Source organism: Aotus nancymaae, unplaced genomic scaffold (genome assembly GCF_030222135.1).
Source record: "Aotus nancymaae isolate 86718 unplaced genomic scaffold, 86718_ANA_hifiasm-v0.15.2.pri h1tg000040l, whole genome shotgun sequence".
NCBI lineage: Eukaryota > Metazoa > Chordata > Mammalia > Primates > Aotidae > Aotus > Aotus nancymaae.
In genome coordinates, this window is record NW_026988454.1 from 105,972,907 (window position 1) to 105,986,129 (window position 13,223).

General features: G+C 36.8%; 1 protein-coding gene across 23 annotated transcripts in view; it reads left to right on the plus strand.

The window, feature by feature from the left end:
- Nucleotides 1-13,223, plus strand: part of DST (dystonin) — a 497,116-nt gene that overhangs the window by 369,263 nt on the left and 114,630 nt on the right. For all 23 annotated transcript variants that reach the window (XM_064360963.1, XM_064360947.1, XM_064360946.1 and 20 more), the window contains 4 exons: nucleotides 5,821-5,944; nucleotides 10,813-11,021; nucleotides 11,637-11,954; nucleotides 12,438-12,604. In XM_064360963.1, coding sequence (XP_064217033.1) covers nucleotides 5,821-5,944; nucleotides 10,813-11,021; nucleotides 11,637-11,954; nucleotides 12,438-12,604 — 818 coding nt within the window. The remainder of the gene's footprint in view (nucleotides 1-5,820; nucleotides 5,945-10,812; nucleotides 11,022-11,636; nucleotides 11,955-12,437; nucleotides 12,605-13,223) is intronic.

The following is a 13,223-nucleotide window of genomic DNA, read 5'->3' on the forward strand; positions in this document are numbered from 1 at the left end:
CAGTGCTCAAAAAGTCCACCTGCTCTTACAGAAATATAGGCTCGGTGTCAAAACTGCATAACTGTGGGACTCTCAGTCATACTCACACTGGCAGAGAGTCTTTATCTATTTTTAAAATCTGAAACATATTTTAAAATTCTAAAGTAAGGGATGAGAACTTTTAAAATATTTTATCATTATTCAATGTGACCGGTAATTTTGAGTTTAAAAGTTTCATTTCATCAGTCTGTTCTATGATTCGATTTAGCAGGTTAATAATAGTAGGTTATTGCTGCCATAGCTGGTAAATAAACGCAGGATTGCCAGTTAGACAACTATCTTTCAGAATTTAATTGCATATTATTTACAGAGTCAAAAATTGTCACTGTGCTGTTGACAAGGATAACAGGTACCCTGATGAGCAAGCTTAAAATTAGGTATTGCCTGAGATTGACAACTTCTGGAAAGCTAAGGAAAGCTAAGTCATACCTGGGTGAAATGTGGCAGGTTAATGTCAGGCAGAGAGAAGGCCTATAAAGGGGTGGGAAGCACATAGGATGAGAGCAGGGAAGGCGACAGTCGGGAGGTCAGGAGGGTGGAGGTACTGCTTCTTTCCCAGGCTGAAGAGTTTATCCAGCCCTTGAGATGCCATGCGCCAGGTCAGCATCTCCAGGTCCATGCAGCCTCCCCAGGGGTTGTTTCTTTTTTCCAATGTGCATTTTCAGTCCTGTTTCTTTGTCTTTCTCTTTTCCACAAGAACAAGAACAAATCTATTTTAATTAAGTTTTCAATTCCCAATTTATTGTACATTCAAGGACAAGATATGTGGTGGGGCAGAGGAGTTACTGTGACATTGAGGTCATTATTTTAGTAGGAAATGCAAATCATTTAAAATAACTATTGATTGCATATATATCTTTTAATTAGGAAGTTATTTTAAGTATAGAAAATACATAAAATAGTAATAATACATTTTAAGTTAGATCTATGTTAGTAAACAGATTATATTCCGTATAAAAATAATTTTTATATAACTAGAGCAAAAAAAGAAAAACCCAAAAGAATGCATTGTTTTTTTAATTAAACAGATACATGGATAAATTTTAAAATGGAAAAACCTATTTGATAATTGCTGCGGAAGAAGACTCTTTTAGTCTTAAGGCAGTTAAAGAAATGTGAAAAGGAAAGAGCAATCTCTAAGGAGAATGAGTTCTAATTAAGTCATAGCATAATTTTAAAAATTAAATGTACAATTAAAATTGTTGCTGGTAGTGCACATATTTTTCTCTCAGAAGATTTCAGAATGTATCAAGGATAAATTTTTATGAGAATTAGGTAGCTTCCATTTCTTTCATGTTTATTAACATTTTACAATTACTTTTAGCTATAATATAAACCCATGAGACTACTACAAAAAAATTAGTCTTTCTATGTTTAATATATTATCTTCTACTTATATTCTGTTGTATCATAAATGTAATTTGGGGGCACCCAATTCGTTCATTTCATTTGAAATATTTTTGGCCAATAGCATGTTGTTATCAGCATTATTATTTGAAGAACTGTTAACTGTGTTGTCAACAGTCTGATGCTACTAGGCCACAATAACATTCCTCAAGATCCCCTTCCAGGGAAATTAGTGGATAAAACAAGATTTTAGCCCCAGAAGAGGTGTAGAAAACAGGATTTTGGGACCAGTCTCAAGTCCTGGATTTGGAACCAGCAATGGGGCCAGATAACATTGACTGACAGTGTCAGCATTCCAGACTTGCACTGATCTCTGGGGTGATGTTAAGTCAGGAAACTTTTATGAATTGGACAAATGCCCTTAAGTTTATGGACTTTGCTGTCTTCTGTTCCCAACTGGTATTCTCGTATCACAGATTCTTCTTTCATGTTTTAATTTCCTTGAAATCCACTCAGAACAATATAAGGTACCCATTTGAATACTAGGATGAACGATTTTGTTCCAAAATAGCACTATAAACAACTATTATTGTTAAATTAGGACCTTGATACATGCTAGGAATTAAAAATGATTACCTCTTGAATATAATTGTCGAGATTAAAGGCATGGGATGTTTTGACAAGAAGAGGTAAAGAAGACATGCTTCTTTTATAATTCACTTCTAAGTTTTAAGCTGGTAGACAGGGCCATCTTTGGTATTGGATGTTTTAATAGAACCATGAGCACTTCTACATGTATTTATTCATTCAGTGAACATTTCTATGCTGGTTTTATGAAGGCACAAAGATGTTAAAACTCTGTCCTTGCCCTTAGTAAACTCACACTCTAAAAAAAATTTCAGAGGGTACCCTTCACTTAACTTCATCTCCTAAATAACCATGTTGTGTGAATAAGCCGTCCCTGTGGTCTAGAATTCAGTCTGGTCACAGGTAAAAAGTTCATGTCCTGAGGAATTTTTTATACTTTCCGTAACTAAACTGCTAGGAGAATTTTTCCAACAGATCCACTCTGATGAAGATTCTTCGGCATCTCGAAACAACTATAGGTTCTGGTATTCTAGATCCCATGTCTGTCATGGGTTGGTGGGCCTTTTGACTTATACACAGACTGCTTGTATGTCATCTCAGTTTCTTGGATTATGAAGATTATTTGAGGAAATTTTTGCCATTAGCTTTAGGCATTTCAATAATGATAATAAATAATGCTGAAATAGAAGAGAACCTTTTTAGATCTTACACCTGATATGTTCGTTTATTTACGTAGTTGCTCATTTATTCCAGAAAAAAATTTTATGGAGCCTGATCTAGGCACTAGTAATAGAAAGCTGAAAGGGATGACTTCTTAGTTCTCAAGAAGGCACAGATGAATCCAATAATAGTCACAGGGTATTGATGGGAGTTCCTGTGGGGTATACTTACCAAAGCTAAGAGTGAGGAGAGACTTAGGGAAGGTTTCCCAGCTGAGTATTAAAGGGTGAATAAGAGCCGGGTTCGGGATGATGGAGGTAGATTGCACAAAAAAGCTGATATGTAGAGATGCTAAGACATTGGGTCCAGCATGAATAAATAGGTAAGAAATAGCTGTACTGGATATTTCTGGAACAGAAAGTTGAGACTGAAGATAGAATTAGGGAATAGATTTCATTGGACCTTTTATAGCATGTTCAAGTCTTGGCCTTTATTGTGAAGGGAGACTACTAAGAAATTTTTAACAGGGGTTATATTTGGCTGTTCTTGTGTTGCTATAAAGAAATAATTGAGACGGGTAACTTATAAGAAAAGAGATTTAGTTAACTGATGATTCTACAGGCTCTACAAGGATGGCACTGATCTTGCTCAGCTTCTGAGGAGGCCTCAGGGAGCTTTTACTCATGGAGCAAGGCAAAGCAGGAACAGGCATGTGACATGGCAAAAGCAGAAGCAAGTAAGCCAGAGAGAGAAGTGGGGGAGGGAGGGAGGGAGGGAGGGAGGGAGGGAGAGAGAGAGGAAGAGAGGGAGAGGGAGAGGTGGGGCAGTGGGATGGTGGGGAAGTGCTACATACTTTTAAATGACCAGATCTTGCTAGAATTCACACGCTGTCTTAAGGACAGCACCAAGACAATGAGGCTAAACCATTCATGAGAAATCACCTCCTACCAGGTTCTACCTTGAACATTGAGGATTGCATTTCAACATAAGATTTGGGCGGGGACAAATATCCAAACTATATCAGGATGATATATGGTCAGATATGTATTTTAGATAGAACACTTTAGGAGCTATATTAGAGAAGTGATTGGAGACAGAAACACAGGATTCTTTTTTTAACAATCCACGTGAGACATTATCCTGTAATGATTGAGAAATATGGAGCAAAAGTTGACTTTTAAAAAATATTAAGCAGGTAAAATTGTTGATTGATTTCTATGTGTGGAAAAAAGCTTTAAATGGTTGATTTGCATGTGGAAAAGAAGACTTAGGATGGAATCTAGGAGGAACTTCAGTTTTGCTACTTGGGTAGTTAAGATATACCCCAGGAGAAAGTGTAGACACAGAGAATGAGATGATGAGTTCAGATTTAGCATTTTTGAGGTGGAGGTGACTGCATATACTCAGATGGAAATATTCAAGAGGCAGTTGGAAAGCTAGGCCCATGGCCAAGGATGAGTTCACATCTACAATTGGACATTTGGGGCTTTGAAATCCCAATACAAAAGAGCAGAAGAGGAGCTTGAGTCGCTTACGAGAAATTAAAGCCAGGCAGAGGCCTATGTGGCCAGGCAGCCCACTTTTGCAGAGATCTGTCAGAGCTGTTAGAAGTGCAGGGCCAAACTTCTGGAAGACATATCTATGGCTCCAGCTTCTACGTTTTGTTTTCCTCCTTCCCATTGTTGAGCCACATCTGTTCCCTCAGAGATATGCAGGGACCTCCATTCATTAAATTCAAGGACTCATTAGTCTTTCGGTTTACATTATCCTTTCCAAAGCAATGAACACTGTAAATCTTTTCCACTTCCCTCTTCCTTTAATCTTGGGGGACAGAATTATTCTGGGCCCATTTCCACCTCACCAATTACATTCGTGTTTTTCTTCTCCCTATCACTTATATATAAGTATTCTCCATGATTCTTTATAATCTCCTTCTCTGACATTGCTGTGCTTCCTCGTTTAGGAGTCACATCATGTGTCTTGACTTCCAGTTCTCTATGTCTATTTCCAGTTTGTATTCCAAGTCTCTGCCATTTCCCATTTTGCTGTTTCTTTCTGTAGGAGGGTTCCAAAAGCACTTTGGACTCATGCATTCCAAAACAGGCATTCCTTTACTCTCAGCTTGCTCTCACTTTTGTTTATAAATACCACTTATTGACTGGGAGCATTGGCTTATTCCTGTAATCTCAGCACTTTGGAAAAATCCATGCAGTGCTACAAATTTAGCCTTTCTGTTGGACAGCCCTGAGCATATGAACCCCTTACCCAGAAGCCCTGCATAACTCCCCATTGATACCGGTTAAAGTGTAAACTTCTTAGCCTGATGTATGAGGCCTTTCCAGGCCTATTTCTGTTTACTCACCCATATGCATTGTCAAACTGGATGGGACTCTCCCCTTCTCCTGTGATTTTTCTGTCCTCATGTTTGTGTCTTTGGTTTGTTCTGCAGGGAGTTGTCTTCCCAAATCCACACTCCTTCAGGGCCAGCTCAGTGTCACTACCATTGAGGTGGCTCCCATTTCCCTCCCATTTTGTTTTGTTTTTTCCTGCCAACTTCCAATAGCATTTTTTCATACTCCCCTTTGGCATTTACCGCTTCCTGTCTCAACTATAAAATCCCTGAGTGTAAGCTTCGTGTTCGTTTTTATTTTTGTATGTTCACAAAATATAGCAAGGCTTTTTGAATTTGTTAGATTTTCAGTAACTTTTATTGAATTAGCAGAAATAAAAATGACTCAGTATTGAGTCAGGATCTACTGATTTGGGCGAGCTAATTTATCTCTTTACCTGGAGTCAGAAATGGTCTCACATGTTTTCTGTTGTTTGTTTTGGTAGTAGTTGAGGTATTATACAAAGCCTAGAAGTAGGGGTTAAGGGGTAACTCAGGGTATAAAGTTAGCAGGTTGTATGATCAGGAACCAGGGAAGTTATTATGAACATATATATGTTCAAGGGTTTATTTCAAGACTTAATTTGTATTATCCAGACTGGCTCATGCGTTTGCTAATGCTACTTCATGACTGGCCTTATTCTTAGAACTCTGGAGTAAGTTGATAATGAAAGTTGATACGAAGAAAAGTTTATTCTGTCCAATTTTACTTTATCTTATTACAGATTGTTTTGTCCACATTAGAAATCTGTTATTTAGTCCTACTGAGTCTAATCGATAAGCATTTAATCTTACAGGCTTTGCAAGGACAGATATCAAGCCAGCAGGTTGCTGTAGAGAAACTGAAAAAAACGGCTGAAGTACTTTTAGATGCCAGGGAATCTTTACTTCCAGCCAAGAATGATATCCAGAGAACACTTGGTAAGATATTCATGTCCTTTCTTCCTGTCTGACAGGTAAATTCTAAAGAAAAGTATCCTGATAGATATGGATAAGAATATTCACTAGTTTTAGACTGTGTTCTATGTGTTTTTCCCTGTGAAATGGTGTTCTTGAATCTGGGAAAAGGCATGCATTCTTTGGCAGGTATATTAGAATCTTAAGGGCAGGGGCTGTGTATCTTGAAAAGAGTATATTTAAATTTAAATTTGATATTTAGAAAAGGTAACAGAAACTCACTATGTAATGTCCACCACAGGAAGTAGAATGTCACAAAATTTTCTTGGTCGATGGGATTGGGCAGAGGTAGGCTTTCAACTGAAGGCCAAAATAGACTCTGAGGATCTTTATCAATAGTGGGAACATAGGCTTAAGAGGTTGAGAGATGTGCTTAATTTTATTTAGTTAGTTTTAGAGACAGGGGTCACTCTATTGCCCAGGCTGAGTGCAGGAGTGCAATCACATCTCACTGCAGTCTTGACTTCCTGGGTTCAAGCAATCTTCCCCATCTCAGCTTCTGGAGAAGTGAGGATTATGGGAGTGCTCTGTCATGCGCAGCTAATTTTTAAACATTTTTTGTGGATATGGGGTCTCACTATGTTGTCCAGGCTAGTCTGACTCCTGGGCTTAAATGATCCTCTCAAAATGTTGAGATTACAGGTGTGAGCTTCTGTACCCAGCCTGAGAGATGTGCTTTGAGAAGTCTTCCCACTTCTCTGTGTTCTAGAAGTTTTTTAGTGGCCTCACTCAAATTGAGGGTTCCAGTTACCCAGTTATCTTTAGTGATACTAGAAACTTGATTACAGGTATAGTGGTACTTTTGTGCCCTCATGCGTTAGATAAATGTGTTTGTTGAGAAAAGAGCTATTGTATATTATCTTTGTATCCACCCACAGTATTTAGTTTATACCAAATGTGTAGTGGATTATCAATACATATTTTTTACTATCTTATATATGTATTTTTTGTTTTCACTGCTCCGCTTTTCATAATATTTAATGTTATTGTATGTTTCTGTGTTTGAATATGTGAGGTAAAAATATTCCACAACAGATGACTAGACATATGTTTTACCCTAAATAGAGCATGAATTAAAATCTGAGTAGAAATCTTATTTGAAGAGAAGAATGGAACTTAGCTCTTTTAAGACCGCTCTGTAGAAGGGAAACCCTGTCTTTCATTCTTACATATATCCAGATGTTTTTTATTATGTGCCCCTGTCAGAAATGATCTTTAGCATGTATCTCCATATATGCAGATATATTTATAAGTCATATGAACATGTTACTATATTATTATATGTATTATAATTATAAAATATAAAAGAATTGAGTTTTAAAGTATAAAATGAAAGTAGGAATGAAATTTCTAACATTTTGTTCTTCTGTCCCAGTGCAGCATTTTGTATATCCACATTAGATACCATTGCTGTGAGGACTTACGTATAAGCATATGAAGGAGAAAAAAAGACGATCTTATTTGTATTTCTGTTATTTGAAGAGGCATTTTGATAATTTTTTCCCATTGTTAAGTGTACATAGTTTCGCGTTTGGTTGCTTAAAATTCATTTGTTACATTATTTTAAGACTAAAACCTCTGACATACTTTCCTAGGAATATGTGGAACTATTTAAAGTATAGAGGAGTTTCTCTTAATATCTTTCTGACTTCTAAGAAAACCAATGATTAAAAAAAAAATTCTTAAAGTAGATTTTTTTACCTTTTTCTAAAATAACTTTTAGTTACTAAAATCAAGAATTTACTTCAGTGACAATGTTTTATCACTAAGAAGTACAAACTAAACAGTGTCTTCGTTAGGCTACGATATCAAAAATACCATCGGCTGGGTAGCTTAAACAACAGACATTTATTTCCCATAGTTCTGGAGGCTGGAAGTCTGTGATCAGGGTGCCAGTATGGTCTGGTTCTGGTGAGGGCACTTTTCCTGACTTACAGATGGCCACTATCTTGCTGGTAGAGAGTGGTGGAGGGACATCATTTCTCTCCTGTTTCTTCTTCTAAGGGCACTAATCCCATTCACTAGGGCTCTACCCTTATGACCTAATTAACTCCTTAGAGAGATAGAATTAATCACCACACAGGGCACTTCTGTGACCAGATCTGTGTGAATTTCTCCCCATACATCAAACAGTTAACTAGCAGATACCAGCTGGATGTCCTATAATTCAGTTCAATTCAATTCAATTCAATTCTGCCACTGTCTACCTGGAATTAGCTTTGGACCCTACAGGTTAAGGGGTCAGTCTCATGATGAATGCTGCCCCCACTTCAGATACCAATCACAAGTCCCAAATTCTGACCTGTGTTTCGGACTGATCAGCTATAAATTGGGGTTCCCATGACCCTCTTCAGGTTCTCTTAATTTGCTAGAGTGACTTACAGAACTCAGAGAAAGACTTCACTTACATCTACCTGTGTATTGTAAAGAATATTACAAAGGATACAGATGAACAGCCAGATGAAAGAGATACACAGGGTGAGATATGGGAGAAGGGGAACAGAACATTTGTGCCCTCTGGGCATGCCACCCCCAGGACTCCATGTGTTCAGCTATCCAGAAACTCCCCAAACCAAACCTGTTGGGTTTTGATGGCAACTTCATTACATAGGCATGACTAATTACATCATTGGCCATTGGTAGCAACTGAACCTTCAGCCCTGCTTTCCTCCTCAGAGGTTGAGGAGGTGACAGTTCCAACTGTCTAATCACATGGTTGGTTTCCTGGCAACATCTCCCACTCTGCCCTGCTTCCCTTACCCTAAGACTATCCAAGAGGCCACCAGGCATCACCTCATTCGAACAAAAGAGACCCCTCACTCAGGAAATCCCAAGGGATTTAGGAGCTCTGTCATATACTCCTATCACTCAGGAAATCACAAAGGTCTTAGGAGCTCTGTGTCAGGAACTGGGGTCAATGACCAGATACCAGAACAAGAGATTCTCTTAGTGTCTGTATTACTGAGGAAATCAGAAGGGTTGTAGGAACTCTATGTCAAGAGCTATGGTCAGAGACCTGATATTTCTTATTATATGATAATATCACATCTTCCAAAGGCCCCACCTCCAAACACCATCACATTGGGACTTAGGCTTCAATATATGAATTTTGGGGGACACAACCATTTAGTCTATAGCAAACAGTAACACTCAAATCTATTAATTATATGAAAATAGCTGACTTTCCTTGGGAAGTCACTTATTATGGCTGAACAGATCACTGATCTTACTTACCCTGTTGATGCACAGTTGCCCAATTGAGAAGTTGCTAACCTGCCAACCTCAGGCTGCCATTCAGATCCTGTGCTCTTGTGACTTTCCAAATTAGAGCTCATTTTTTTCCTTCAACTTTTATTTTAGAATCAGAGGGTACATATGCAGGTTTGTTACAAAGGTATATTGTATGATGCTGAGGTTTGGCATATGATTGAACCCATCACCCAGGCAGTGAGCATAGTCTCCAATGGGGAGTTTTTCAGCCCTTACCCTCCCACCACTCTCCCCCAACTAGTAGTCTCCAGCGTCTATTGTTTAGAGCTTATTTTTGAGCCCACTGCCTGTTTCCTCTGCTGATAGCATTTTGGTGCATATTAAATGCTGTCTCCCTCCGCACTCAGTCTGCTGATGGGCTTCATTATGTTTTAGTAAGAGGAGCATGATTTTCTCTTTAAATCATCTACACTTCACCTCTCACTCCAGGGAAAATTTTCAAGCTGTTTTCTCATGATGTAGCATTAGAACAATTATATTGTTTTGTTGTATGAATTATGCTTCATGGGCCAAACAAGCCTGTAAGAGATTTCATTTTCTAGAGATGTTTCAGGACCCACAGCTTTCCTCTACCGAAGCTTTCTACAATGTATGAGACTAAAGAATTCAGAAATAATTAAAACATTTTTTAAATTCTTCGATAATAAGTGATAAATTCACCATTTAAAACACTGTTTTTCAGAGAGAAAGATATGAATACATTAAAAACCATTGTTGTTCAAACTTTTCATTGGTCTACAATATAGAATGTAGGATGTTAAAATGTAGGGCTTTAGTCAAGTGAAAACTAGATCAGACAGGGTTTTCTTTCTTTAGCATCTTATCTCTAGAATTGAAGGTAAAGTTTATCCTCATATGAGATAGGTTAGCCTGTTAAGTTTATTTTTCTCTTTTGTCTGCTGTTAAACTTTAAAATACAATTAGTGTGTATTTTAGAAGCATAATCTCACCTTTAAGTGGATTTTCATTGTTGCCTATTTTCTCAGTTTATTTGCATCTGCCAGTTTCTCTGCATTTGAATGATTTGCTTCAGTTGGGAAGTATGACAAAAGGTTTGTGTGTGTATGAGGGAGGGAGAGAGAGTAATAATTTTTATATGTAAAATTTAATTTTGCATAAATGTTTGTGACTGTGTATTGTTTTGAGAATAGCTGTGTGTGACTCACCTTTTTCCCTGTAAGTAATTATCAATAAGTATGGCTAATGTGAAATGTCAGATTGAGAACCAGTATTTATTTCAAAGATTTGCTGTTTGGACCACTCTTTCATCTCTCAGGGACAATTCAAATATTTATGCATCCAAAAAAATCTCTTTTCAAATGCAGATGGGATATATATTAACTTTTTAAAAAAGATTTCAATTTTCATTTTCCATTAAACTCTTTTCTTTCTTTATATTTTAACATTTTAGGTGGTGTTCTGATTATGCATTAGGAATTTATCACTAAACTTATTTTTAAAATTCTTGTGTGGAAATTGTATGATTCACCTTCATGTGTTTTTGAAAAGGGATAGGGCAAAGAGAACTTTGTGGTTAATATTTCCTGATGTGTTTGGAGTAGATGACATTGTTGGAAGATATGAGGATCTGTCCCAGTCTGTTAATGACCGAAATGAAAAACTCCAGATAACCTTGACCCGTTCACTGAGTGTGCAGGATGGCTTGGATGAAATGCTGGACTGGATGGGAAGTGTGGAAAGTTCTCTAAAAGAACAAGGTCAAGTGCCCTTAAACTCTGCTGCTCTTCAGGATATCATCAGTAAAAACATTGTAAGTGACTTTAAAAAAAGTCCCACTTACAGTTTTTTTTAAAAAACACTTTTATAAGCTCAAAGTATAGTTAGATTTAAGATAAATTTAGGGATACAAAAAAGAGGCATTTGCTGAATATGAGTATGGAAAGTAATGCTTGCACAAAATCAAGCGTGTAAAATATTTTTCTGGAAAGAAGTGTAGGAAGGGCTTTGTGTACTTTTTCTTGAATATTATTCATTATGGAGGGCTTATGCATACATTGAGTCTTATCTTGTTTATCATTGTTTCTGCCAGCTGCACATGAGGTTAATCAGATCAGTCTTGTCTAGTCTTTTAAGAATTAGGACCATGGCTAATCCCCAGGCTCCATTAGATCGTAGGGGTTGCTGAGTAGCAGCAGCCTCCTGCCTCATTTGAGCAACTAGCCAGCTGTTCTTCACTCTCCCTTGGAGAGATTTAAGATGGCATTTCTCAAGGGACAGCTCAAGCTTGTCATTCAGTTTCAACTGTTAACCTCTGTAGTCACAGGTTGTGCAAGCTTATATTGTTATGAATAGTCATTTAAAAAAATTCTGTCACATTATTTGTAAACATCATTATAAAGTATATGCACTATTTGGTTTGTTTTAGATGTTGGAACAGGATATTGCAGGTCGTCAGAGCAGTATAAATGCCATGAATGAAAAAGTGAAGAAATTTATGGAAACAACAGATCCATCCACTGCATCCTCACTGCAAGCCAAAATGAAGGACTTGTCTGCTCGGTTTTCAGAAGCAAGTCATAAACACAAAGAAAAACTTGCCAAAATGGAGGAGCTAAAAACCAAAGTGGAACTGTTTGAGAACCTCTCAGAAAAGCTCCAAACATTTTTAGAAACAAAAACTCAGGCTCTTACTGAAGTAGATGTGCCAGGAAAAGATGTTACTGAATTGTCTCAGTATATGCAGGTATGTTTTCCTTACTATGCAAGAGGCTAATCAAGTAGATTAACAGTTAAGGCAAACTCATGTACTTATTGCCAGAATTATAATTGGTAATCATCATTTTAATAACTTATGGGTTAGTAAAGATCTATGTTTTCCTCCTTTGAAAATCTCAAACCTCATCTTTTCCTTGAAGCCTTTGCTGATTGATTGGAAAGAAATACCATTCATCACACATAAGATGATGGTATAAGTATCATCTTACATACCAGAAGCCACAAAGAGACAAAATATAGAATGCATTTTAAATAAGGTTTACTGTGTTCTTTTTCAAATAGCCTATTTGCATGTTTATTATATTTAAAGTACTGGCCATAGTCAGACTTATGTGAAATTATGAATAGAGTCTTTCTGATCCCACACACAGAACTCTGGGAAGTTTGAATATAAATGCCATTTGAAGATCTAGCAATATTCATATTGACTAAATATCTAAATGCTTTGTAGGAATCAACTTCTGAATTTTTGGAACACAAGAAAGATCTTGAAGTTTTGCATAGTCTCTTGAAGGAGATATCCAGCCATGGCTTACCAGGTGATAAGGCTCTGGTTTTTGAAAAAACAAATAATTTGTCAAAGAAATTCAAGGAAATGGAAGATACCATCAAAGAAAAGTAAGTATCACTTTAAAAATTGTATTTTATTGTATTTATATTAATTAGAGTGAGATACTTATGTAGATAACTGAAACAATTTTGTAAACTTGAGAATAAGCATAGAGCTACTTTATAAATGTTTTGATATTGATTTTTGTGCTATTAAAATTAAATACATTATGTGGCTTAATATTTAGGAGGAAAATTCAATGCTTCTTACATAAAAGTGGAAAATATTGCATAAGAAAAATGATGGTGGTAGTATATTACTGAAAATGATCTAAACTTGCTGTATTCTCTAAAGCCTTGAGCAAATATCACATTTTTATTTGCAAAGGCAGAAATAACCTTGAACAACAGCTCATGATTCTTTGCTTTCTGAGCTCAATTCAGAAACGATGTGCGATTTCCATGTGGCCCTTTAAATTTAATAGTTTACTTTTTAAAGAGCAGTAGATGAGATATGAACCTGTGAAAAAACAAGATAAGAAACAAGTGAAAGAATCTACGTTGAGCTAAAAAGCTGTACAGGGCCTTGTGATTGAGCTTTTGTATTTCTGATCTTGTGTTAGTTTAGAATATACATCAGATTTTTCTACAGTTTATCTACAAAAGCCTCAAAACTTAGAAAAGTCAT